Source organism: Micropterus dolomieu, linkage group LG23, assembly GCF_021292245.1.
Source record: "Micropterus dolomieu isolate WLL.071019.BEF.003 ecotype Adirondacks linkage group LG23, ASM2129224v1, whole genome shotgun sequence".
Lineage (NCBI taxonomy): Eukaryota > Metazoa > Chordata > Actinopteri > Centrarchiformes > Centrarchidae > Micropterus > Micropterus dolomieu.
Genome location: NC_060172.1, coordinates 3,241,478 through 3,268,435, shown reverse-complemented (window position 1 = coordinate 3,268,435; position 26,958 = coordinate 3,241,478). Strand labels below are relative to the sequence as shown.

At 43.8% G+C, this 26,958-nt stretch overlaps 1 protein-coding gene across 10 annotated transcripts in view; it reads right to left on the bottom strand.

Moving 5' to 3' along the window:
• LOC123963275 (filamin-C-like) overlaps positions 1–26,958 on the bottom strand; it is a 60,375-nt gene that overhangs the window by 29,552 nt on the left and 3,865 nt on the right. For 5 of the 10 annotated variants that reach the window (XM_046040014.1, XM_046040008.1, XM_046040006.1 and 2 more), the window contains exons 2-15: positions 13,351–13,599; positions 12,937–13,034; positions 10,156–10,306; positions 9,774–9,892; positions 9,610–9,687; positions 8,057–8,219; positions 7,574–7,774; positions 6,374–6,496; positions 3,099–3,236; positions 2,825–2,951; positions 1,395–1,531; positions 682–875; positions 490–603; positions 264–407 (exon numbers count right to left, since the gene is read on the bottom strand). In XM_046040014.1, coding sequence (XP_045895970.1) covers positions 264–407; positions 490–603; positions 682–875; positions 1,395–1,531; positions 2,825–2,951; positions 3,099–3,236; positions 6,374–6,496; positions 7,574–7,774; positions 8,057–8,219; positions 9,610–9,687; positions 9,774–9,892; positions 10,156–10,306; positions 12,937–13,034; positions 13,351–13,599 — 2,036 coding nt within the window. The remainder of the gene's footprint in view (positions 1–263; positions 408–489; positions 604–681; positions 876–1,394; positions 1,532–2,824; positions 2,952–3,098; positions 3,237–6,373; positions 6,497–7,573; positions 7,775–8,056; positions 8,220–9,609; positions 9,688–9,773; positions 9,893–10,155; positions 10,307–12,936; positions 13,035–13,350; positions 13,600–26,958) is intronic. The other 5 variants (XM_046040012.1, XM_046040009.1, XM_046040015.1 and 2 more) reach the window with 1 other exon arrangement.

The following is a 26,958-nucleotide window of genomic DNA, read 5'->3' as shown; positions in this document are numbered from 1 at the left end:
ATTTTCCATCTTCTGTGAAGCAGATTTGTTTTCAATGATAAGCAGTGTGTAGTTCTATATCCTTTTATAAAAATTGAAGCTGGTGGAGTACCTCAGGGTTCTACACTGGGTCCCCTGTAACTCTGTATTTACATGTCACTCCTTGCTCACAAATAAACCACAATCATTTTTCATTTACATTTCTATGTTGATGATGTGCAACTTAAACCAGCTCATTCAGAGCCGCTTAATGAGTGTCTGATGAACGTGTACTGGTTTTGTACCCTGAAGGGGCTGTTGGGGACGTTGACTTCGCCCCAGGTGATGATGATTGTGTGTTTGATGGGTTTTGAGGGAGTGTAAACACAGAAGAAGGTGTTGTCTCCGTTATCTGTGATCTGAATGTCGATGGGGAAACCCTCTGCATCCTGAAAGCACAAACACAGATTTTACTTATCTCCAGTCAAAATATCATCGTCACACAGAAGAGTATTTTTGCTAAGTTCTCACCTGAGCGTAGAGCTTCAGCTCTCCTCTGCCGGCTTCGTGGGTATCGATGGTGAAATCAGCAGGTTTGTTGACGATGCAGCCGAGCGGCTCCAGACCTGGACCGTAACATTTCACCTGAGGAGGATCAGATAATATTCAACACGTGTTTAACAATAAAATATCTGTGGAAGAGTTTTAAGGTTCTGGTCTAACGTTTTCAGGGAAGACGTCGTTGGCAGCAGGGAGGATGTGAGCCATGAAGGGACTGTCCTTGATGTCCTCGTCGTCACATATGACGTGCACAGCGTAGTCGCCCGGTTCGGTGGGCCAGTATCGAACATCACATGACCCATCGCCTTTATCATCACACTCGATCTTCGCCTGAGAGGGACCCTCGATGGAGAAACCTGCAGACAGTCAGCAGAAGAATCATAGAAATGTGATCATGTGACACGCCTTTTAACCCTTTTTAGAAGAATTTAACAAACTGTAGCGTCTCCATAAGCAGAGGTAAGAAGTGATGATTTTGCTTCTATCTTTCAATTTTCAGATTTAAAATTGCTTTGCAACTATTATTACCATACTTTTATAAAATGTACAAACAATCTTGAATAACATATATTTACATTATTATTTGTGAATTTTATACCAAGTCCGTCAGCTTTGTTAGCATTGTCCTTGCAGAAGTTAAACTGGTCTTTTTAAAACTCTCCATCTTGAATCATAAATCGTTTAAAAGCACAACGTTTGCTAGTTCACATATCAGATATCTCTTAGAGATGTGTTCATGTGACAAACAGTAATTTTTAGCTAATGTGTTGTTCTTGTGTTAACTGATCTTTAACAGCTGTTTTCTCAAAATGTCATGTTTCCTGTACGCCAAGTCATTTTCCTGGAAGTTATATTCAAAAGGTCAGGTGACGTACCGAGTGTTCCCACCTCCGTGCCGATGGCTTCCACCACAAAGTCAGCACTCTTCCCCACCATGCCAGTCTCCAGACCCGGGCCCCAGGCCCTCACCTTCTGAGGCCCCGCCTCCACACTCACCTGAACCTCAAATGGACTGAAAACACACACACAAAAATTTTTGTAATCCCTTACAGAGTGATTGAAATGAAATATAATGTAGTATTAACACAATTCTCTCACTGCATGCAAAGGCTTAACTGACGGAACATTAGAAGTATTGAAATATAAATATATGTGTTTTTGATTGAAATGGCCAACATTTTAAATATGGGAAAGTTTCATATTTGAATGTTTTAATGAGAAAATATCAAACGATTAGACATTAAATGCTCGTATTAAAGCTGAAATTAATTACAGAACTTGTCTTACTTATGAAAAAATATATATATTTTACCATAAATAATTTAAGAGCACTTTGCCACAGTTGGTGCCTTTTGAACAACGACTCCAGAATCCTATAACTTGGATGACTGAGGATCTTTATACTGTACACTGATAGCTGGTGTGTTACTAATCAGTTATTGATCAGTTAGACATGTGCAATTATGGATATTCTGATCATGTGTGTTAATGTGCCTCAAAAAGAGACTTTACACACATGAAAAAGCAGTAAGTCACTGGTTCCATTTGGACCTTGGGCTTTAGCTATGTGATTGATCCCTTTCACTTTTTTCTCAAACTCTATAGAAAGACCAATTAATTTAAGAAGTAAGCGGCAGATTAATTGATAATGAAAGCAGCTTTATAGAAATAATTTAAGTTAAGTTTTGTACAAGCTTACATATTTAGAATCGAGCCTAGTCTGCAGCCTCTGGAGTACCTCAAGGGTCTATCCTGGTTCTCCCTTATAATTCTGTAGTTACACGGCACCATGTGGCCAAATAATCCAAATATTCACGTACCAAATAAATATTATGCTCCAATATGTTGATGTGTTCTGACAAAAGACATAACACACAATAAAAAATTCCAGATTTAAGTTAAAAAAATAACTTATATATAAGTTGTTAGATGTAATTAATATGCACTATGTTAAAAGTTAGTTAGTTTAATCTGGTTAAAATAAGCTTTATATATACAAACAGAACTATATGTGAGCAATTCACTAATCACGAGTCATTATAAACTTTAAAACAACTTTCTACTTGGCATGTTACTTTGAGTGATATTGCGTTATATATATATATACAACTAGCCACTTTTGTGTAAAACCACTGGAGTACCTCAGGGTTCTATCCTGGGTCCCCTGTAGTTCAGTAGTTACAGGTCACCACTGACATAAAACCCACAAATTCACATGTAATTTTCAGAAGCTTTCTGTTTCTGTTTAGATGAACGTCATCAGTGTGATAACTAACACAGAAGAATAATTAGCTGATTGTTCTACCTGCGTGGGATGCTGTGTCCTCCCCAGGTGATGGTTACGATGTATTTTCCCGTCATGATGGGGTAATAATTACACTCAAATATCCCGTTTTCCATCTCGAGAACCTTCACCGGCTCCTCCAGGCCCTCTGGATTCAAAGCAGAAATATCACCCACAATCAGTCCAGCTCTTCCTCTTCAGTAAAGGTGCATTTCAAACTGATTTCACAACACAGGGCAAATAAAAAGTGGAAATGTGATTTGTATTTTTTGGTTTCAGAGTTGCGCCATCTTACTCGGTCCCTTCACGGTGACTTTGAGCTCTCCGCTGCCGGCTCCTTTAGTGTAAACTTTAAAATCTGCCACTTCTTTCACCCTCAGCCCCTTCGGCTGCAGACCTCGGCCCGAAGCTCTGCAGGCGTTCGGGTTGCAGGCTGTAAGGACGGATCAGAAGGAGACGTGGGATGCTGGTTAGACTGGAAGATGATGCTCAAATGATCATGAAACTAACAGAAACATTCACACGAACACGCTCTCCTGTTCTTTTACTTCCTGAGTGGTCCGACACTGAACCCTGAATCAAGACCATCTGACACTCATCAGGGGCCGACGGTCCAGTCCAGGGACTCTGGATTCTGTTTGGAGTTCAAACACTGACTTACACTGAGAGAGGTTATCATGGTGGAGGAAGATGAATTTTAACAACTTTACTCTGTTTAAGAGTTACTAATATGTGCAAACAAAATACTCATCTGTGCTCTTGAATTAGTTGCTGTCTAATTAGTTCTTTGTTGATCATAGTCTTACTTTCAGATGAATGAAGCATAACCTTTTTACATTTGAGTAAGAAGTAATGTTTTCTAACAACAAGCGAGCTAAAGTAGCTAGTTATCTAATACGTAGTTTGTGCTGAAAATCAAATGTAAAAACTGTTTGAGAGAAGGTGTTGTTAGGAGGCTAAACACCCGGCTACAGCCAGGCACACATAAAAAGTCTGTTCTGTGTGACAGATGATTAAAAGTACTTCACAAATCTTCATAAAACCGAGTCAGTATGGACTGGGATTTAACGTAGGCCTAGACTAAACCTAACTGTGAACTCTTAACATCTCTAATTCTGAGTGTCTTCATTCTAAATCAAAGATTTAATCCTAAACTAACTCTCAAAGTAAAAGCGAGGATTCATCAACAACTTATAATAGTTAAACAAGAACAAACACACACACAGACGCTGCTGGAGTATCTGTTAGTCAGCTGGTCAGTGCTGAGAGAAGCAGTTTTCTGAGGCTGAAAAGCAAAGATGAAGAGGAAACAAAGGTTTATCAGTTTGAAGGACAACGAGCTCAGAGCTGCTGGATCATGACTTCACCAAGGGAAACAGAATGAAACATGAAGAAATAAATACCCGAAGACAACATGTTTACAACGCTGGTGTACAGACTGTTATTTAAAGCTGAGAAGCACTGCGACATTTCTACACATAAATACTTCATTACAGTTCTCATCCACACATGTGATGCAAAGAAAGAGGAGGGTTATTGATCCGAACAAAAGGAGAGATGAAGCAGACGGAACCCAAACATTCATGTTTTACCAACAAAACAACATAGTTTGAAGAATAGAAACTGCACTAGAGTGTAAAGATGAAGCCCAAACCAACACACACACACACACAAGCCTTCTCTGGATCACGTAAATGTCAGTACTGTAAAATTTTGAATAATAGCCCGGTCTTTTATTTGCTAAAATCACTGAATTGACCCTGCCTTTATTTGGGACAGGCGTTCATATGGGACAGGCCTTTAATTCTCTTTGCACAGAACTGAAACTACTATGAAACAGTTTATTTATTTCAAACAGAATAATACTTATGTAAAAATTATCAAATAATATCAAATACACGTCATTCATTTGATCTAGCTCCGACAGACAGCTTATGCACTTTTATTTTGAAGGCAGCAACCTCACGAGAACAACAACACTGTCCAGGATGAGAGAAGTTAGCAGACAGAGAGCGATGGACTTCACATGACAGGATTCACAACTTGGATAAATTTTTCTGAAAAGCTGTTTGGATTCTTTTGATGAGTGGAGCCTCACAGACTAAAGGAATATATTAAATAATCAAGGAACGGACACATTTGGACATAACGAGCGGACTTAACGAGCGCTTCAAAGTTAATGTGAGTCAGCACTTTTTCCCCCTTTTCCTCTCTTGTAGCCAGGTTACACCGGTAAATCTAGAAGAATTAGACTTTGGGTCTTGTTGTTTCTGTTAAATTAACTTAACAGTGGTATTGTGGAGAATCTAACTGATCTAACAATGTTCAGCATGTCCATACTGACATATTGATCATACGTTTAAACATTAATATTTGTATTAACGAACTTCTATGTAACTTATATAAGAACTTCTATGAAAATCAGACCAGGCGTTTAATTAAGGCAGGCGTTTATTTGTCAAAATTTGTTCCAACATCAGGCCAGTAAAGGAGGTAGGTGGAAATTTGGGACTCGGCTATTAATTGAAGTTTTATGATAATCTATATCTACTGACTTGGGGCAGCTGTGATAGAGTGGCTTGCCTTTTAATCGGAAGATCGGCGGTTCGATCCCGAGGCTGCATGTGGAAATGTCCTTGGGCAAGATATAGAACCCCAAATTTTCCACCGATGGCTGTTCCATCAGTGTCTGAATGTGTGTGAATGTTATTTCTGTTCTGATGAGCAGGTGGTGGTCATTTAGTCTGAACGTTAAATACAAATTTACAAATACGTTTTTTTTAGTACTAGCACCACATGGATCGGATTGGCTCAATTTCAGTAATTTTCAAAACACATTTCATTCAGTGCTAAAAAAGGTACTGAGGTATAACACACATATGTTGCTTAGTGAGGTATTCAGGTATGATTTTGGTGTCAGTGCCATAACTCACGTATCTACACTATCAAAACATTTCAATTCACTTGCCGCGCAGTTTGAAGTCACTTTGTTAAAATGATTTTCAGCCTTGGACACAAAATCAATATTGGCCTGTTATATTTTAAACTGAATCGTTTTAGTTTGTAGCCTCAGTCTATAGCATGATAAACTATCACAGACAGTTAGCTACATGGCTAAGCCTACAAAGCATCACTGTACTTTTGAGCCTTTCTGCTACATGTACTGTTATTCTGATGTGTCTGAGGGGTTTTGTATTTTCCCGACAATGAAAATGTTGGACGACAACTTCCATGTACTTGATGCAGCTTCCTCCATTCTCTAGAACATCTAACTTGTGTAATTTGAGCAGAAGTGAATGGAAGAACATAATAAACGGGATAAGTTCCTAAGTTTGCCTGAGGTGATCATCAGTCCTGACACCATCCAGAGAGGGCTCAGCACACCACATTCACTCTGTCTCTGTAGAGGAAGATGAAGCCGCTCAGGACAAAGCAGGAGCTGCACATGCTGTAAAGCTAGGAAACCCCCTCCAGAGGGGCCGGAGACAGGGATGGTTTTGAGTTGAGGTGGAAGGAAACCATGCGAGCGCAGGCAGGCTCCAGTCACACCCCGACCCAGCCTGTACTAACTTGGTCGCCTGGGTTTAGGCGGTGTTGGAGGGGGGCCTCTCCTTGTCTTGTCTGAGGGTGGGGTGCGTGTGCACTGAGGTACAATCTGCACCGGAGACCCCGGAGGTGGGATGCTCTGTGAAACTGAAGGAGGGAACAAAAGTGATGATACAATTGTGCAGCAAAGAGGGGACAGAGACCTCCAGACCACCAGACCAGCAGACAGCAGGACCAGCAGATTACCAGAGCAGCAGGCAGAGGTGGGACCAAGTCTGGTTTGGCAAGTCTAAAGTTGGTCTGAAGTCACTAACACTTTAGTCAAGTCAGGACTGGAGGTCAAGTCACAAGCCCAGACAGGCAAGTCCAAAGTCCTAAGTCAAGTACCAAGTCAAGTTCAGAGTCAAAACAGGAATGTCCAAAGGTGAGAAAGGAAATCAAGACAGCAAATCTCAAGTTGCTTAATTCAAAATAGGCAGGTCCAGGGTAATATCCATATTCACACATCACACTGGAAAGACCTGAATGAAGACAGTATGTTCCATGTTATGTCCCAAGTCAAAGACATACGAGTCCCAAGTCAAGACAAGCAAGTCCAGCGTCAATTCCCAAGTTGAGTCAAGTCTTATCAAGATAGAAAGTTTCAGTCAAGACAAATAAGTCCCAAGTCCTGTCAGACAAGACGCTACATCAAAGACAGGCAAGGCTAAAGTCAAGTCCATCATGTCCATTCCTTGGCCCCGTCTGTCCAACTGTCCGACTCTGATCACAGCCCACACCTCTGCCACAAGACCAGCGGAGCACCAAGGAGCAGACCGGACACTGCAGCCCAAAACCATGACAGCAAACAGCTTCAGCCAAAAAAAAAAACAGTACTGTTGAGCAAGCAACAACTGTCCCATCAGACCCGGACCCAGACTGAACTGCAGATTTCACACTGTTCATACTGGAAAACTTTTAGTTTAGTTCAGTCTGGACATCAGATTTCAATGTGACACTCTGATTAGTAACAGATGCTGACGGGCGGGAGATTGTTCATATTAGATGATGAACTACATGAAGTCAGAATATCTGCAAGTCTCAGGTTCTTGTTCAAGTTACATGGAAATCCATTTATAACACAAGTATGGCTGTATTTCAACATTAAACTTTGTAAGGAACCATCTAGAACAAAAACGTGGTCAGGACTGTCCGGTGTGGTGGACACACATGTGTAAGGCCTACCCTCTGAGATGTGGACGGTGAAAGGGCTTCTGGGAATCTGCTGCCCAGCAAAGGTCACATAGACGGTGTGGGGCCCCTCCAGGACGGGAACATAGGTGCAGCGGAAAATACTGTCGCCTTTGTTCTCCAAGACAATCTCCACTGTATCCCTCCGACCGTTTGAATCCACAATGATGACGCCTACATCTCCAGCACCCGCCCCTGGTGGACAGACAGACAGACAGACAGACAACAAGACTCTCAAACCCTGAAAGAAGAATGTGATGCTCACTGGATCAGGACCGCACAGACTGAAGCGTTGCAGCTCTACTGCGAGTGTTATAACTGAGGGGTGAGATATTCTCCACCTGCGATACGATGGAAGTAGAAACCTAAATCACTGATTAGAAAAAGATGCTGGAGAAACAATTTCAGTCAGTCTGTCGGAGGTCTATCTGTATGGTAACAGCTTCAGTATTCATGAGTTTCAGTTTGAGGGATTACCTGCAGTGTAAATGTCAAAGTATGTCGGTTTGTTGGCCACATTTCCAGTCGACTGCAGTCCCGGCCCGCGGGCCTGAACTCTGCTCGGGTCGCCCATGGCCTTCGAAATGTTCACCATGAAGGGACTTCTGTCGATGTCCTGCCCAGCAAACAGCACTTTCACCTGGAAGGATCAGTAATGCACAGCCCGGTCAGGGTTTCTGATGGGTCACTCATGGCTCTAACAAACCAAATCTATAATCTAAATCATAAAACCTTTTTTTTCTTAACATTTTTAGAGTAAAGTACGTTTGAGGTAGATGTTCTGATGATTCCTTAAAAAGAAGAAGGAACATTTTGAAAGCATGACTGACTAGTTCAATCAAGCGGAGCTGTCGTGCTACAAGGAGTTTTGTAAGGAGCAAGAGGGGATAACCTGAAGGTGACACTGTCCAAACTGAAACGTATTGTTTCTTTAACAAGCATACAAGTACCAGTTCAGGTTACCCAGACTTCATTTATGAACATAAGAGTTATTGAGACATTGTGGATTTGGACTCATCAGTGGCGTAAAGTTGATTGTAGACTAACATGTTGGCTTCATTATAATCTCCTCCTGTCATTAGAAAAGTATAAAATACCAACCCACTGACTTAAGTGTCGGACCTAAAATTGGGTCCAGAGCCTAAAAAGAGTTAAAACTTTTAACTGAATTTGATCCAAAAGGGAATCCCTAAATGGTTCCAATTTTCACCCAAATAGATGAAGGTGTCCTAGGACCTCTAACAGGATCTGTTGGCGAGTCCATTGAACCTAAAGTGCTGCAAAGATTTGTCAGACTGGAGAGATTGGACAGATATCTCATGACCAAGTTACATCATGTGGGCTGTGTTGGAAACGGGCTAAACTGCTGACTCAGAAGGTGTCTATCAGGACAGCGAGGCATCAAGTGCTTTTCGAAACGGCTCAAACGATCTCTTCCTGTTTCCTGAGAAGCCTTCAAGCTGCCCCAGTAACGGCTAGTTTTGATGCAGCCTATTATCCATAAAACAGCGCAGCTACAGCCGCCGTAGCTCTCGTAAACTGGTTAAGACGGCGGACAAACAAATTAAACAAATTAAAAGTTTTTACTAGTTTTCTTGCTTTGATTTTTGAAAATTTAGCGAGAACTAAACACTGAACTATAATATCAGCCCATGACTGTAACCAACCAAGTTTGTTCAGTATGATTTCTGAGGCATCTGTTAGCTGTTTGGCTTTTCATTCAGCTGATGCTAAGGCTAGCGTCTCTTCCGACAGCCAGAAGAGACGCCAGACGGCGTGCTGATGTCACGCGTTGCTATAAGTGCTGCCCTAGAAGGCTATTCGAAAACAATGTAAACAGAGCTGCCTTCACTTGAAAGTGATGCCTTCTGAGGCAACTGCCTTCCGTTCCGAACACAGCCGTGATGGCACATGAGCAGCTCCATTCGCTAAAGAAGACCACGTGATGTAGTTGAAAGCTCTGAAAGCTAGCGACCTCTGTGCTATATGATTTGGACCTTTTAAATATTTCTTCCACTGATGTGTCTTACTTTATGAAGCCCCTCCACTTTGGGCAGGTAGACCACGGAGTAGGTTCTGTTCTTGTCGTTGTTGGGGATCACCCGGGCCTGAAGGGGACAGAAAGACAAAACGTCTCAGTTGTGTTTCACTTTGTTGCGTTTGACTGAATCTATCCAAGAGTGTGTGTTCCCACCTCCTCTGTGTGTCCCTCTGGATCTTCCACATAAACCAGAACCTCACCCAGTCCAGCCTCCACTGTCTCCACCAGAAACTCAGCTGGTTTCAGAACCACGTTACCTCGAGGCTCAATACCTGAGAGACGCGTGAAAGGAAGGAAGGAAAGAGACATGAGACCATGAAACCAGCTGACAGCAGCAATAAATACAGGATTGTGTTGCAAAATGAACATTTTGCAAATTTTTTTGCAGTTCTCCAGATAAAACCACTGCTCTGCCACTGTTTAAAAAAATTTAAACCATTCTAGCAGGGAAACAGCTGCTGGTTTTAACTTGAAGCCAATAAAATTTAATCTGATCAGTTTTGGGGTGGACTTTGGTGCTGTGTTTGTTCCTCACCGGGTCCGTAGGCTTTGGCCCTCTTCGGGTGCAGGGTCTTCGCCCTCAGTGGGGCGCCGGGCTTCAGTTTAGATTTGGGGAACTGAGACAGGTAGGTCATCACAGAGTGCTCGTCCACGTTCGGGTCAACGATCTCCTCTGGAGCGATCACCTGAAGATGAATGATGATACGAACACATGATGAGCACACAAACTGCTGCAGATCATCCCGCTAATAAACAAGAAACCGGTTCCTTCCAAAAACACATCAAAGACTCTTTTTAAATGGAACCAGGACAGTTTTTATTAGCAAACCATGTAAAACTGCTTCGCTGAAATCAGATCTGATTGTCTTCAGTCCAAAATCACTGATGGAAGAAAAACTGGAGACTAAAGACAAAAAATAGAAGTTCATCATTTTAACGAGACCAAATAATGGAGGAATGAGTCTGAGCTGGTGAACGCATCAAAGGTCTTTAAATGTTTAACAGCTGCTCCTTTAATGGATTCTGTTGTTCATTAGCACAGCAGTTTTTAAATACCAGCATACCACTAGTACCAGCATCAGCAACACTGTGTCCAAATACTACTTCTATAATAAGCCTTGCATCTGAATTTATTACATTTATTTATTTAGCTGACGCTTTTATCCAAAGCGACTTACAATTACTATACATGTCAGAGGTCGCACGCCTCTGGAGCAATGAGTGTCTTGCTCACGGACACATTGGTGTCTCGCAGTGGATTTGAACCCGGTCTCTCACACCAAAGGCATGTGTCTTATCCACTGCTCCATCAACACCCCTGACATACAAGTATAAAAGTAGAACGAGTATTTTTGTTTATGATTTTTTATATATATCTTTATAAGTAACACATTCAAAAGGCATGAAGTCGAGCTATAAAAGAAGCACAAGGCAATATAAAAAAGAAACATTTAGGGATTTCTATACAGAAATAAAATTAGTTGAAATTGACGTTGAGCACTGTAATCTTTCTTTTTCTGGACCAAAAACAATGATTTCAGTGTTTACCTTTGTTTAACTACAAGAATGTTTGTGATGTAAACCTGTGCATCATCTGCACACTGATGTTCAGATATTTGGGTGTTTCTATCAGGAGCGTGTAGATGTTGAACAGAAGAGGACCGAGAACGGAGCCTTGGAGAACACCACATTACACAACATATTATTGAAACTATAAAATAGCTTCATAACACTGCCAGCTGCCTCAAACTCCAACAGTTTATTAAGTTTCTAACATTTTATTTTATATTACTGAGGGCACTGATGGCTCTATATATATATATTTTATAAATATATATTTACACCCAGGATGTTTAAATTGGACAACTTTTAAAGGATTCTGCTTTTCTGCTTCGCTCTACTGCACATGCAGCTCTTCGTATTAAAATCCATTTACATTGATATTCATTTTTAAATATTTGTAATATATTTCCTGTTTTTACTTTAATTGAATTACTTTGTTGTTGATTTAGATTTTGTTTATTTGGTGCTTTAATGCAGTTAGTTTTATGCCTCCTGTCAGTGTGGAAAAAGCTTTGAAACAGCATTTGCACCTTTCCGCTGGGGAATATAATGTACAGAGAGAATAACTGAACAAATTCAATATGAATTTTATTAAAATAATCTTTAAAATGTTAATTATTTTTTGGTAAAATCTTCTGAGGGTGCTGACGTCATGACCTCAGTGTTTCTTCAGAACCATTCCCTTAAAAAAAGAGAGTAAAGCTAACGAAGTCTGACTTTAACTGTGGGTTTATCTCACGTTTACTGTGCCCCAGTGTCTTCCTAGCTTCTGATTGGTTAGTTTAACCACATGTCATAGAAAGTGTCGTTTCCAGTAATAATCCAGACCGTTAACAGAACAAACGTCTCAAAACAAGATCTGAAAATCTGAAATCTAAAAACATCTGCTTCACTTGTTGTAGCTCTTAAAAACACATCATCATTTCTCACACAGGAAGGTCGTCTAAAGATGGAAACTATGACTTTATGACTTTAACGAGTCAACAGCTAACAGTCGTTCATCATCCACAGTTTGTGTTTCGTCCTCCACTCTGCTGCTAATTTAAACTGCTGGCTGCAGGATCGCTCCGCAGGCTGGAAATAGACCAGAGCGCCATCCAACACGTGTGAAAGGAAAGTTCCTGATGCCGCCTGTTGCATCACAGCACAGCTAAAGACTGATTACACAAACACTGACATCATATCATTTGTCTCCTTCAGTTTGTTTAAGCACTTCAGCAACTGAATGAGTTTGAACATTATAAACTAATAGTTGGCGGATAAATTATAGGCAGATTTAAGTGTTGTTTTACACTTTAATATATTCAAATTTGACTCTCTTTTAAAATGTGTAATACAGTTTGAACAATTGCTACAGGTTTAAAGGGATAAATGAACTTTACTGAAGTAATAGCTTTCAGAGTAATAAACAAAGAGAAAAACATTTGGAGAATAAGGACAAAAACTACCATTTTAAGCCAATAAATACAGAAATAAGGCCATCGTGTTGGGAAATAGTTTAGTAGAACATTTAACTAAATAAATAAATCTTTTTGTTTTTGTTGTTAAGATTTTCAGCAGCGTGGGGAGACGTAGGACTAAATCCTGCCGACAGCACTGCAGAGAAACGTCTATATTATAAATGTTCCCTTTGAGATTATGTTAAAATAATATAATAGAATAATATAAGAGTGATATAATATAATAGTCCTCGATGTTTTCTGTAATTGGCTGTGGTTTTGTTTGGGTGGACTCAGGATCAGGTGAGTGTTACCTGTGGCACTCCGAGCCAGTCGTCAGCCTGCTGCATGGCCTCTCTGGCGTTCTCCACCGGCTGACTGGGATCCCATGTCTCCCAGTCTGGACAAAGACCTGAAGGCAGCACAGCGAGACGCTGGAGTTCAGTTTCACCAAATCTAACCTGTGCTGTGCGAGCTGAGATAACTCAACGTGATTTCAGCCTGAACTTAAACAGCTTCAGCTCTTTCAGCCCGGTGACCTCAGCCAACATCTGAATCCCTTTCAGCTGAACTTTAATTATCTCTTCAGCTGCTTTCTGTAATTTAAATGCAACTTCATCCACACTTTAGCTTTTTTAAAACAGTAACTGGTTTTAAAAAAGTAACTGCTTCATCGCCTCTGTTAAATATTAATTAATTATTTGTCAGAGTTCTGGATGTGTACGTACCAGGGGCGCAGTTGTCCACCAGGGCTCCCAGCGCCTTGCCGTCCCTCCAGTCTCTGTGGAAGTTGGTGATGGGGAGCTGGGGAACCTTGTTCTGGATCCAGCCCAGCAGACGCTGTTTGGGGGTCAGTTTCTTGGCGTCTTCGTCGTCCTCGTCCTCCCACATGGGCATGGAGATGGAGTAGTGCAGGATCAGGGTCCATATGAGGCCCAGGATCAGCTTCAGGTTCCCGTCCACGATGGCTTTAGAGTCTGAGGGACAGACGGGGAAACGGGCGCCACGTTAGCTAGCGGCTGAGGACGAGAGTCACACACATGACAAAGGGGAGGATTTATCACGACGGGAATAAATCTGTCAGACGATGAAAACGGTTTTCATCACTTCTACGAGCTTATTTTGTGTGTGAAGCCTAAGATGCTGGTGATCGCTACACATCCAGTATCAGTACCTGCGTAGTCTACATCTCACCGGCTTTATTAGTTTAAGGCCCTTATGGAGGCCTTAATGTGGTTTCTCTGGGACTCGAGTCTTTTGGTTTGTTGAAAGCTGCGTGTAAACACCAAAGGAAGCTGTGCGCTCTTACAATCCGACAACATCACCAATCAGATCTTCTCCTAACTCTGCAGGTGGTTATTCCAGTCAGAGAGAGATTATCAAACACGAATTACAGGTCTGCACCTTCACTGAGCACCTCTACAGAAAAACCTTTATTTATCCGTGAGGAGCTTCTTTTGTGCAGAGCATCGGTGCACGAACCAGCAGTATACAGCAGGATACACCACGCACGTCACAAAACAAAGTAAGTGAAGCTCGCAAAGCTCAATAAAGTCATGATGAAGAGGTGAAAGGGAGAGAGAGTGGCGGGTGGTTCTGCACATGGAATCCTCAGCATCAACGTACAACATCAAATCAGATCTAACGTGTTTATACAGTTTAAAACCGAGCGGAGTCGACCAACGGGCTGCACAAAGGAACAACAATCATATAGAAATGCTCGCTCAGCAAATGAAAACTGACTCAGAAGGCCGCCTGCAGTGCATCATGGGAGAGGTCAAATATTCTCAGGTTTAGCTAATGCTGCATTCATGATCAGCAGGAACAGGAAACCCAACACCTGGGAATGCTGATAAGGAGTACTGGTACTTTATAAATCCTAAATTTATTCTCTGTTTTTACGGGAGCAGTGGCCCCGCTGGGCAGGACCCGGGGGCCAACTCCAGATCTGAACCTAACATGTTTCTGATGGTGGGGGGAACCGGAGCAGCTGGAGGAAACCCACACAGAAAGGCTTCTTTCGGGACCGTCTTACTAAGACGTAACAGCGGTACCCACTGCACCACCCAGGATGCATTATTCCAGGACGGTCACGCCGACAGTGAGCTTCAAAAACACCCTGAATGTCTGGGAGGAGTCAACAAGCGGATGCAAACTTATATTAGCTGTCACTGACGGAGGCTTTGCAGCCGTTAGGCCTCCAGTGAGATCCTGAAGCTGAAAGCAGGTATGTGGACCTGATGATGGAGGACTCTGAACCACGTTCCATCACAGTCCACCCAACAGCTGATGAGGCGCTTCAGTCTGGACCAGCGTGGAGGACGGACAAACGCCATCGTCTATAAAAAGGCTACTTTTACTGTCATTTGTTATTTTCAAGTGTTTTAGTTTCAGCTCTGATTGTCAGCAGCCTGCAGCTTGGAGCGCTCACCGAGACTCAGGCTGAACTGTTTGGATAAGGAAAGTGCGGCCAATTAGGAGCCAGTAAACTTATGTGGTTTCGTTCCATCTCAGCTCTTCTAATGTTTTGTGATCAGCTCGCGTGACCCGCTTTCCTGTTCTGTTCTTGAGATTTTAGATCCCACCGCCAAAATAAGAGTTCTTGGCTTCACGTTGTTTATCTTTTGGGCTGACGGGAGACTTGTTTTAATGTGAAGGTTTCATCCGTCGACAGCAGCGAGCAGATCTGCGGCAGGATGAAGTCATGCGGCCCCCGGTCTGAGGGATGAGGTCACTTTAAATGGGAAACACATGCACACACACACAAATACACACAGTAACGCACACGTCCAGGAATCTGAGGGAGGACTGAGTCGAACACTAGATTGTTTGACCAACTTTTAGTCCGATGACTCTTTCTCTCTGTTTAATAAAGAAACACACACACAGCTAAAGGTTTAGTCCCGCCTCTGACTCACTTCACTTCTTTCTCTGGAGCGAGTTCATCGAGCTTTCACCACATCAACTCGAACTTTAAAACAGACCAATGGAAACCTCATGTTCCCCCGTGAGGCACGTTAAACCAACACAGTTACAGCTTCTGATGGATCGACCAATCAGGAGGCACGCCGGGAGCAGAGAAAACACTCGTAAATCACCCGGGTGGATCTGGCAGATTGTTGGACGAGTTAGAAAGAGTTGGTGGGAACTGTTTACTCAGACACCTGCTGATCAGGACGGAGCTCCAGCTGACGCTTCTCTTACTTTCACCTCTCAGAGCTCCAGACCAGCTGACTGCTTTCAGCTTTCAGCTCATCAGGGCTTCATCGTGTTATTCAGGGCTTGTACCAGAACAGGTTGACGTGGTTTCATTCATGTGTTTGTCAGACTCATCGCTGCAGCACCCTGTGTGTTGAACGCTCCGTTTTAGCTGCAGAGTGAAGCATCTCACTTCTGTCAGATCTCTGTTGAGAGTCGCACATGTGCAGCTTTTAGGTAAGGACTACCAGCCAATCAGAAGCAGAGTAGGGCGGGTCCTGACAACCAAGTTAGTGTGATCCAAAACAAAGCCGCTCCAGCAGGTAAGCACAGCTTCGGTCCAGCCGTACATGTTGGAGCCCGAGTCCGATCCCGGAACACAAGCAGAACGACCAGAACCAGCTTCAGAACCTTCTCAGACCCCGTCGATTTTTAACGCCCCGGGTTCCCTTTAGAGCCCTTTTTGCACCGTAGGGCTCCGTGGTCACGTTAGCAAGACTAAAGATTCAACGACTTGCAAAATTAAACTTGTGGTTAAGGTTGTAAAACTTTGTGAAAAGGTTTAGGCACAAAAAGAGTCATGGTTTGGGCATAAAAACAGTAAATGTTTACACGGGAAAGAAACACCGTCTTTTGTAGTATTTACATTCATTCATTTAGCTGACGCTTTTATCCAAAGCGACTTACAATTGCTATACATGTCAGAGGTCACACGCCTCTGGAGCAACGAGGGGTTAAGTGTCTTGCTCAGGGACACAGTAGTGGACGGGTCACAGTGGGGGATTGAACCCGGGTCTCTCACCTTAACCGCCTCCTTATTTGGCCTTTACTGTTCTATATTATACACCTACCTTAGCGTTCAAAAACGACGCTACAGGGCTTCCCAGAACATTACAAACTGATGCCAAGCGGGTCATGACCGTGCATCCATATGAGACGACTTGGGTCGGGTGGACGGTGCATCAGAAACCGGACCCAGGAGAGCGGTGTTGAATCATTTTAGTGACACAAATTATGATCTTTTCCTCAACATAACCAAATTGCGACGTTTCCCAACGTCAACCACTGGTTTTTAGGTCTGTCCCCGACCGAAGGGTTAACATAGTCGAATCATGTGTGCTTTTGTGCATGGGCATTGTGAGCCGAAGTTAACTGAGGCTTACTGTTGACCATCTTCTCTCTCTCTCACCTGCCATTCACCGTTCATCTGAGTTTTACTGCTGACAGCTGCGTGCACGTCACGGTTCCTCGCGGATCTATTTCAAGCAGCCGGCTGTTTAAAAACGATAAAATATTCTTTGTGTGGTTCATCAACATTGATAAATTATCTGAAAGTCCCGCGAGGTGCCGACAACTCGGCACAACACCAGTGAAGCTGGAGCTCCGTCTCTTCAGCAAGTGTTCCTCCTGCCACTACCTCCACGCACTGACGCCCCAGGGTTAGGTTACAATTTTGGATTTATTCATGCACTTTAAAAACAGTTATTGAAAGTTTTATTCTTTTTACATGTTTATTTACAGTATTAAACGTTGTATATTGTAACAGGCTGTATATTAACTTATTGGTATGTAAAATCAGACGTTGAGCTCCCCCATAAGCTGCGAAGCTTCGACAGTGAGATTGAGGCTCAGATTCAGGCTCATCGCCAATCGAAGCATCGAATCTTCGACTATTTGGGGTCAGCCCTACTGGTTTTATTTTGAAAGTCTAACTGGACGCTGCATGTTTATCATTACTAACTTCACCGCGGTGCCCTATATGTCAACAAACAACACCAAGGGGTAACCAGGGCGTTAAAAAGCAACGCCAAGGACTCTGACCAAGTGTCTGACCATATGTGAGGGGACCGAGGTGGAGTGTGTGACATGTCTTCCTCATGTTGCGGGGACATCACATGGTGCGGCTCGCCTTCCTTCTGGGGAACCTCTTATTAAGATCAAATCAAACGTGAGGCCTCAGCGGAGGGGGAACGTCCCGGCCTCTCAGGGTGTAATCATGTGGTCTCCCCTCCGGGCCGTGACCGGGGTTACCCTGTCGGGGTCAGCTCAGGGTTAGTTTCCTCTGAAGTGATGGAAACCCGGCCGTGTGAGTGTGTTTTCACTCTCATGACTTCATGTTTTCCTCTCCGAGCTCAGACGGCAGGAAGCTCGGTGACCACAGATTAGAGTCGGCTCGGGATTCGGAGCGTCGCTGTAATCTTTCCCCAGGAAACAGGAGCTGCTGCAGATTGTTTGTTCTCCTCTCACGTTGTCTCTCTTGTCCTGGTCAGCTGATCCCAGAACAGATTTACTGAAGCGTTTTGATTTTCAGCCAACACACACTTTGTTGTTTCAGCGTTTGCATGCTGCTGGAAAGGGACTGTGCTAAATCTGAGGTACTTTACTCAAGTATTTTCATTTCATGCTGCACATTTTGTTCTTTTCACTCCACCCCGTTTATTTTCAAGGTTTAGTTACTTTGCAGATTCTGGTTATTAAAACAAAATATAATCAAAGATGCAGAAAGTTTGCAAAGACGAGGAAAGAGGAGACATCCCCACGCTGTCACGCCAAACGTGGAGTTTTATATGATTTACAGGACGGGCTGCGGAACGTCTCAAGGTTTTGTTACACAACACAAAATATAACACAGAACACGTCAACAGACAGCATATAAGAGGCCCACTGAGTGAAAGGAGAACATATGAACAGAAGTGTGAAAACCCTTCCTCAGATATAAACTGCTCATGTCTTGTGACCCTGCAGGGACGCCGTACTCTGCAGCAGAGCAGGACTGGTGTTCTGCCAAACACCTTCTGAGCTGCAACAACAACAAGGCGTCTGTCTGAAACATCACCCGTCCCGTTCGGTAACGCCCTCCGACAGCCACAGCGGCGAGCGGACACGCTCTCTGGTTGCCAAGGGTTACCAAACAAACAAGCAAAAGGTCGCCCTGCTGCGGAGAAACAATGGAGTCCTGATAGAAAGGCTGCGTCTGTGCGGGCCGGGGGAGAAACTCTGTAATGGGACATTCAGAAAGAGAGGCTTTATGAGGAGGCAGAGGAAGTGATGGAGGCGGAGTGGAAAGAATTAAAAACCAGATCAGGAACTCCACAGACAGAGGGGGGGTCTGAAGGGCCGCGGCATCGCGTACAAACAGGAGAGCAACAAAACCCCCAAAGAGGCTTCAGACTGCAGAGGTACAAAACACAGACGACGTCTCGTTAAAGATGTGCACAAATATTTTACTGCAAAATGAGTTTATTTGGCTGAAAACACTAAAATTTGTGCTTCTCCCAAAGAAATGGCCTCTGCTTTATCACACGTGTCCCTGAAAATAATTTAAAATTTAAACACTGAAACGTGATTAAATTACAGGTGAACAGGAAATTAAAATCAAAAGGTGGAAATCTCTCATAGATTCAAACGAGTTTACAGTTAAATATTTTAATAAACCATCTGTTTTAACAACTCGACGTATTAAATAAAAGAACATAACATCGGGCAGGGGTAACTCTGCTAAAATAGAAATGTTTCGTTCTTTTTCAGTCAGAACAGCCGCCTTCATCAGCACGCACACCACTGCTGAGAAGCTTCACAGCTCCGCCATGTTTGTAGTTCTTCTGTAAATCTCCAGTGAAAAACCTTCAACTGGTACCAAAGTTAAAAACAACGTTTCCGTCACCAAAACAGACATTTTAGATCTAAAATGAACAAATAAATGAAGGAGTTTGGTTCATTATTTCACTGTTTCATATCAGTAATATCTATAATAATCATTTCCTTCCACTGCTGCAAGAATAACCTCAGCAGGCTCAGACAGGAAGCTCCCACGCTGACGGGAACGTCTCCGTGCCGCTCGGCGCTCGGTACTGACTGAGACAAGGACACAGGGGAGACGCCCCTCGCCTCCTCTGGAGTCCGTCAGCCTGTCAGAGCGGCGGCGGAGACATGAAGACAGTTTCCATCTGAACTCCTCTGTGATTGGACGGTGCGTCTGGCAGAAAGGGACCTGATTGGACAGAGATCTGATCGATTCAGGCTACACTGATTATCCTGCCTCTGTCTGACCCGTGTGAACCATTCCAGTGAAACAGCTGTTCGCTCAAACGCTGACCAGACTTTCAAATTAAAATTACGCGATGATAGTGAGACTAAAACTAACGCCGGTTAAAAGAGGAGCTTTGGTCAGAGGACTCAAAACTCAAACGCAGATTGAACTAGAGCTGCAACGATCAGTCAATTAGTTTTCAACTATCAAATTAATCGCAGATTATTTTTATAATGAATTAATGAGTTTTGGTCATTTTTTTTAAAGAAAAACGTCCAAATCGTCTGATTCCAGCTTCTTAAATGTGAATGTTTCCTGGTTTCTTTCCTCCTCTCTGACAGGAAACTGAACATATTTTAGTTGTGGCCAAAACAAAACATTTGAAACCGTCTTCCTAATGAGACACCACTGTGTCCCTGAGCAAGACACTTAACCAGAGGCGTCTGACACGTGTAGCAGCTGGAAGTCGCTTTGGATAAAAGCGACAGCTAAATGAATAAATGTGATGCAGCCACACAGACAGACGCGCAGCAGGTGGACAGCAGCTGTGTAAATGTGTGTGTGTTGTTGTTTATCCCGAAGAACCTCGAGAGTTTAACTTCCCACAGATATTTAAAGACACACACACACACCTGTGGCCTGTAAAAGCCTGAGTGTGCATTTCCAGCCAGCAGCTGGAGGCCTGACCTCGCATGGGTCTTTCACGCTTTGAGTTTCTGCTGAAGCTTTTCTTTTCATTATAAAACCGGACGTTAGATGGAAACCTTTTTACTTTAAAGAGCTCTCGGCTCTTCACATCCTGTCAGACACGTGAAACATCCCTTTTTATTTTGTTGTAACGAGGATCTCCACAGATGTAAATCTTTAGAAATCACCGGGCTCCGCTTATCTTCCTTTCTCCATCTGAAAACGACGTGTTCGAGCTGGAATTGCTGCTCATTTTCTGTTGCAACATGCGAGTGTGTGTTTTGTGAGTTAGTCAGGTCGCGTTCTGTCGTCTGTCTGCTTTATTTGTATATGAGTTACAGGACGTCCATGAAAACCAGATGCTGCATCCCAAAATTTAAATTATATTCACAGTATTTAGTTTTGAACTGATCTGTTTAAATGTTCTGACTCCTCAGTAAGCAGTGAAAACTCTGCACGGGTCTGAGGGCCTGACGTGGGTTTGATGGTGCGTTCAAAGACCGGTCGAAACATCTGACGGATTTTAAGTTAACAGTAGCTGCAGTTTCTCCGCAGTGAAGCGCAGAGATTTCCTGATTTCCTGAACACATCTTTAATAAGCAAACATTTTGTGCTCTCTACATTCAGAACGAACGAGTTCACCGCCATTTCTGCAGCCGCGTGTTCTGCAGGACGCCGGAGTTATGTTCCTAAACAACACCAGGCCGCATCAAAATACACTTCCTGTTAGTAAGGTGTGTGTGTGAGTGTGTGTGTGTGTGTGTGTGTGTGTTCAGGATCTGTTGACCCTCCAGCTGTCGGCTGAAATGCTTCAGACCAACTGTGACGACAGCTGACACACACACACACACACACACACTTTCTCGACCATCCTCCTCCCTTTGACTCCCACACACAGACACCATTCATAACCCCCCCCAGGCTGGGACAGACCACATGACAGGGTGGGGGGGGGTGTCTGACAGTAACAAGACCGAACCTTTGTTGTTCAGAGTCGAGCTGAACAGCAGTGTGACAGTCAGCAGATCTCACTCGCAGAAGTCCATAGAAGAAACGGACCATTTAAGAGTTCAGCGTTGAAGCACAACTCCTCGACCCGTGACAGCAGTCGCATGAACTCGTCTGTGTCACTGAGGGGAAAATAACCCTGACGATGTCATAGTGATGTCATCAGGTTGGTGTTAGACGCCACAAATGTCTAAAAACACACAGTCTGTGTTACAAACAGGAGGTCTGGAGTTGGAAAGACGGCGCAGATTACCAGGTCGGGACGCTCTGATGAAAGACAATCCAGGTGCGTTATGGGAAATGTAGGACGTCAGATCTGTCAGATCTGGTCTGTCCAGGATTCTGACCACATGACCAGATTAGTCGACCTGATCTGAAGTCCATCAGGACTAAAACCTCACCCCACATCAACCAGGACCCCCCCTGACTCTCCCGACCCCCCAGACCTCCTCCCCCTCTTACAGAACAGCCTGCAGCGTCTGAACAAACAAACTCGTTCATCTGCTCGCTTTCACGTTGTTGTATTTCTAAACGAGTCACTGAAGCAGATTTGTTTGTGTAAAAACTACTTGGCAGTAAAGAGGTTTGTGATTCCTGTTGAGAGCCAGCAGGTCACATGACTTCACCAGGAGAACCTGATCAGCTGAGCGACCCGCTGATAGTTTACGCTGATAAAACATCAGTAAACGCTCAGAATCTCCTCGTTAATCTACCAGCAGCTGTTTTCTCCTCAGAGGTTTGGTTGTCAGTAACTTCCTCCTGTCTGCTGAGAACAAACAGGAGATTCGGGGCCACGTGGAGAAACGTGAGCTCATCACCTGTCTGAACTCGGGGGGGCAGAGAAACCAGCTAACTCGGTTAAAAATAACAAACCAGAGGACAGACTCACAGCTGCCCCCCCCCCCCTCAATGACACCGCCTCATTTTTAAATTCTTCAGCTTCTAAAAAGTGAGATTCTGCTCGTTTCTCTGTTTCTGACTCTAAACTGAATCTCTTTTAAGTTCTGGACTCGTTTAAACAAAACCAGACATGTGAGGACCTTTTATAGACCGATCGATTCATCTGGACTTCAACATGGAAACTTCTCTCTGACGTTTCAGGCCGAACATGAAAATAAGCAGCAGATCAAAGATCCTGCAGGTTTCAGCCGCTGGCGTGATGGCGGACATATAAGCCCCGCCCACATCTGCGCTGTTCTCCTGTTTATTTATTCATTCTGAACCAAATTGCAGCAACACGCCTGCTGTGTTTGAAGTCGATTGGACGAAGAGTTCCTGACATAATCCAAGTACAAACAGAGAGATTCCTCTACCAGAGAGTTTAGAGGCGTTTCTACCGACCGCAGGACGTCCTCTGATTCAAAGGAGAAGCTTATGGGATGAACATCACGCATTGTTTCACAACTGGACAACTTTTTGTGAAACTCAGTGTTGGAAAACTTGTAACAAAAAAAGTTTTGCAAGATCGAAAACTGCAGTTTTGTTTCAAAAACACGGTAAAAAGAGCCGCAGTTGTGAAGGAGTAAAGTTAGTTTTTGATCTTGCTAAAGATATCAAGTTTTCAAACACTGAGTTTTAACCTCTCAGAACTTTTTTCTCCATCCCATAGAAACTTCCAGCAACAGATCCGTCACATCTACGAATTCATCTGTTGTAATTCTTATAAAATATGAAACTCTTGCTTTGTGTCAGTCAGAAGGTTCAACAGATGCTCGACCGGCTCATTTTCAAACTGCTGTTTCTGTGAGCAGATCGAGGTGAACTCGGTTTTCATGGCTGCATCAGAGAGATTATTCAGACGCGGACTCGTCGTTCCTTCGAGTTTCAGAGCTTCATCAGGGAGCAGAGAGGCGTCAGGAGGCCGGCCTGTAACCACACAGACACCAGCGCACCGAGGACAACAGAACACAAAGCCAGAAACGCATCTCCGCCACGCCGCCCCTCCACCTCCACATGTTTCTGAGATTTCAGAAACATGTGGAGGTGATTAAAAAGAGCTGAAACAATAATAACGATGCAGGTAGGTGTGACGTCAGCCGGTCGTACTCTGGTCCTTTTACTGTGGTACATGCTGAGAATACTCTCAGTTGTTCATGAGGTGAAGCTTCAATAAAACACAGCGACAAGCTGACACATGAGGGGGGGGGGGGGACCTGGCTTCAGCTGGACATTCCTGTCTGCTGACTGCTGCAACACATGGAAACCATTACAGACACAGAGGAAACCAAGAGCCCAGATCCACTTCAGTCCAGATCCTCTCTGATAGCAGTGAGTCTCAGTGGAAACCAGGACTGAACCGTCATCCAGACGTTACAGCACTTCCTAAAGGTCAGAATAGCATTTTAGATGAAATTCTGTGGAGCTGCAGTTTCTGTTTTTCAGTGAAACTTAAAATACTTTCAGTTTTCAGTTCACAGCCCTGCATCTGGAGCAGGCCTTTAATTCCTCTCAGACAAATCTCTCACTCAGCAAAGGTGGGAAGCCGTGAATTATATATCAAATAACATGGAATCAAACATTAGATCCGGCTCCGACAGACGGCTGTTTTTAGGCAGCAAGGTAACGAAAACAAGCGCACCCAACAACACGCTGCAGGAAGCAGAGAAGAGTGTGGGAGGAGTCAGCGGACTGTAAAAACCATCGCTCCCTCTACTTTCACAATATCAGTAAAAATGATCACAATTAGATATTTTTCTAAATTTGTTGAGGCTTTAGAGGAAACCAGGGTCGGTCTCAGACCAGCAGACTGAACTGAGCTGTTAATGAAGAACTGCTGCAGGTCAGAACTGGATCACATTAAGGATCCTGCTGTTTAATTCTCTGATGGCCTCATTTGTTCTTGAACCAGAACCAGGAGGTCCGATCACACCGGGTTCAGCCTCTGGCTCTGATTCTAAGGCTCTCTGGGACCCGGCTCTGGATCATATTTTGGATCTTTTAACTCCTTATGAGCATTTGCGTAGTTTGAGATCTCAGTCGGGGGTCTCCTGTGTTTCCCTGAGTCCAGGCCGACAACCAAAGGGGACAGAGCTTTGACCGCCAGAACCCAGAGGATCTGGATCGAGCTGCCTGAGGACATCAGGCCGCCGGAGTCCGGACTTTAAATTCTCTTTAGAAATCAGGAGCGTTTAATCTTCTCTTGTTGTGTTTTCTGTTTTTGTGTCGCCCCTCCTGAGGTTCATCATCATGAAGCGCTGTGTACCTTACATGGCTGAGCTCACCTGGGACCTGCTGGTTCTGTTCTGGTCTCTGCTGGTCTCAGAGGTCTGATCTGGTCTGAGACCGACTCACTTTGTGTTTGTATCAAAGAGGATCTGGACTGAAGTGGATGTGGGTTCATGGTTTCCTCTCTGTGTCTCTCAGGTCTATTTTCAGCAGCTGTTGGTGGAGGCAGAGCAGAGCCAGCTGTCCCCCATCAATCACCCCGCCCCCGGGCCCCCCGGGCCCCCCGGGCCCCTACAGCTGGAGCCCTGCAGTTAAACTACAGACCTGTAGTTCACACCGATTCTCTTCCTTCCTGCAACACACTAAAGTCTCTGTTTGAAACCGCAGAAATCTGCTTTTACTGCTGAGAGGAAAGGAAGTGACGCTGAAACCAGATCCTGGAGTTTCTCTGCTGGCAGATTGAAACATGAAATAAACAAGAACGCAAAGTTAAAGTTGCAGTAAGGTCACTCGGCGGGTCGGGATTGGACTTTCAGACCAGGACACAACGCTTCTGATTGGCCGACAGGTGTCACAGAGTTTAACGACGACTTCCTGTCGAGAACATAAATTTCCTACAATTCAAAAAACAGACGGAGAGTCGGGGCCCCCAGCTGAGCGCTACCCATAAACCACTGCAGTACTGCAGTACTACACTACAGTACAACATCACAGTACTGCAGTACTACACTACAGTACAACATCGCAGTACTGCAGTACTGCACTACAGTACAACATCGCAGTACTGCAGTACTACACTACAGTACAACATCACAGTACTGCAGTACTGCACTACAGTACAACATCACAGTACTACACTACAGTACAACATCACAGTACTGCAGTACTACCCTACAGTACAACATCGCAGTACTGCAGTACTACCCTACAGCACAGCATCACAGTACTACACTACAGTACAACATCACAGTACTGCAGTACTACCCTACAGCACAGCATCACAGTACTGCAGTACTACCCTACAGTACAACATCACAGTACTACACTACAGTACAACATCGCAGTACTGCAGTACTGCACTACAGTACAACATCGCAGTACTACCCTACAGTACAACATCACAGTACTACACTACAGTACAACATCACAGTACTGCAGTACTACCCTACAGTACAACATCACAGTACTGCAGTACTACCCTACAGTACAACATCACAGTACTGCAGTACTACCCTACAGTACAACATCACAGTACTACACTACAGTACAACATCGCAGTACTGCAGTACTGCACTACAGTACAACATCACAGTACTGCAGTACTACACTACAACATCACAGTACTACACTACAGTACAACATCGCAGTACTGCAGTACTACCCTACAGTACAACATCACAGTACTACACTACAGTACAACATCGCAGTACTGCAGTACTGCACTACAGTACAACATCACAGTATTGCAGTACTGCACTACAGTACAACATCGCAGTACTACACTACAGTACAACATCGCAGTACTGCAGTACTGCACTACAGTACAACATCGCAGTACTGCAGTACTGCACTACAGTACAACATCACAGTACTGCAGTACTACACTACAGTACAACATCGCAGTACTGCAGTACTGCACTACAGTACAACATCGCAGTACTGCAGTACTGCACTACAGTACAACATCACAGTACTGCAGTACTACACTACAGTACAACATCGCAGTACTGCAGTACTACACTACAGTACAACATCGCAGTACTGCAGTACTACCCTACAGTACAACATCGCAGTACTGCAGTACTACCCTACAGTACAACATCACATGTTTTATAATATAAAATTAGTAAAATACAATAAAATAAAAGGGATAAAATAAAGTCAAATAAGATCGGGAAAAGCTCTCCTATAAAAGTATGTTTTAAGAAGGGACTTAAAAGAGTTCACTGACTCAGCCGACCTGATTTCCTCGGGCAGGCTGTTCCAGAGCCTCGGGGCCCTGACAGCAAACGCTCTGTCCCCTTTAGTTTTCAGTCGAGACTCTGGAACAGACAACAGACCTCTGCCCGAGGATCTCAAGGTACGTGCTTGCGTATGGGACTAAAAGGTCAGAAATATAACAAGACGAGAGGCCATGAAGAGCTTTAAAAGTGATCAATTCTAAAACATACTGGGAGCCAGTGTAATGAAGCTAAAATAGGAGTAATGTGGTCATATTTCTTTGTTCTGGTTAAAAGCCTGGCAGCTG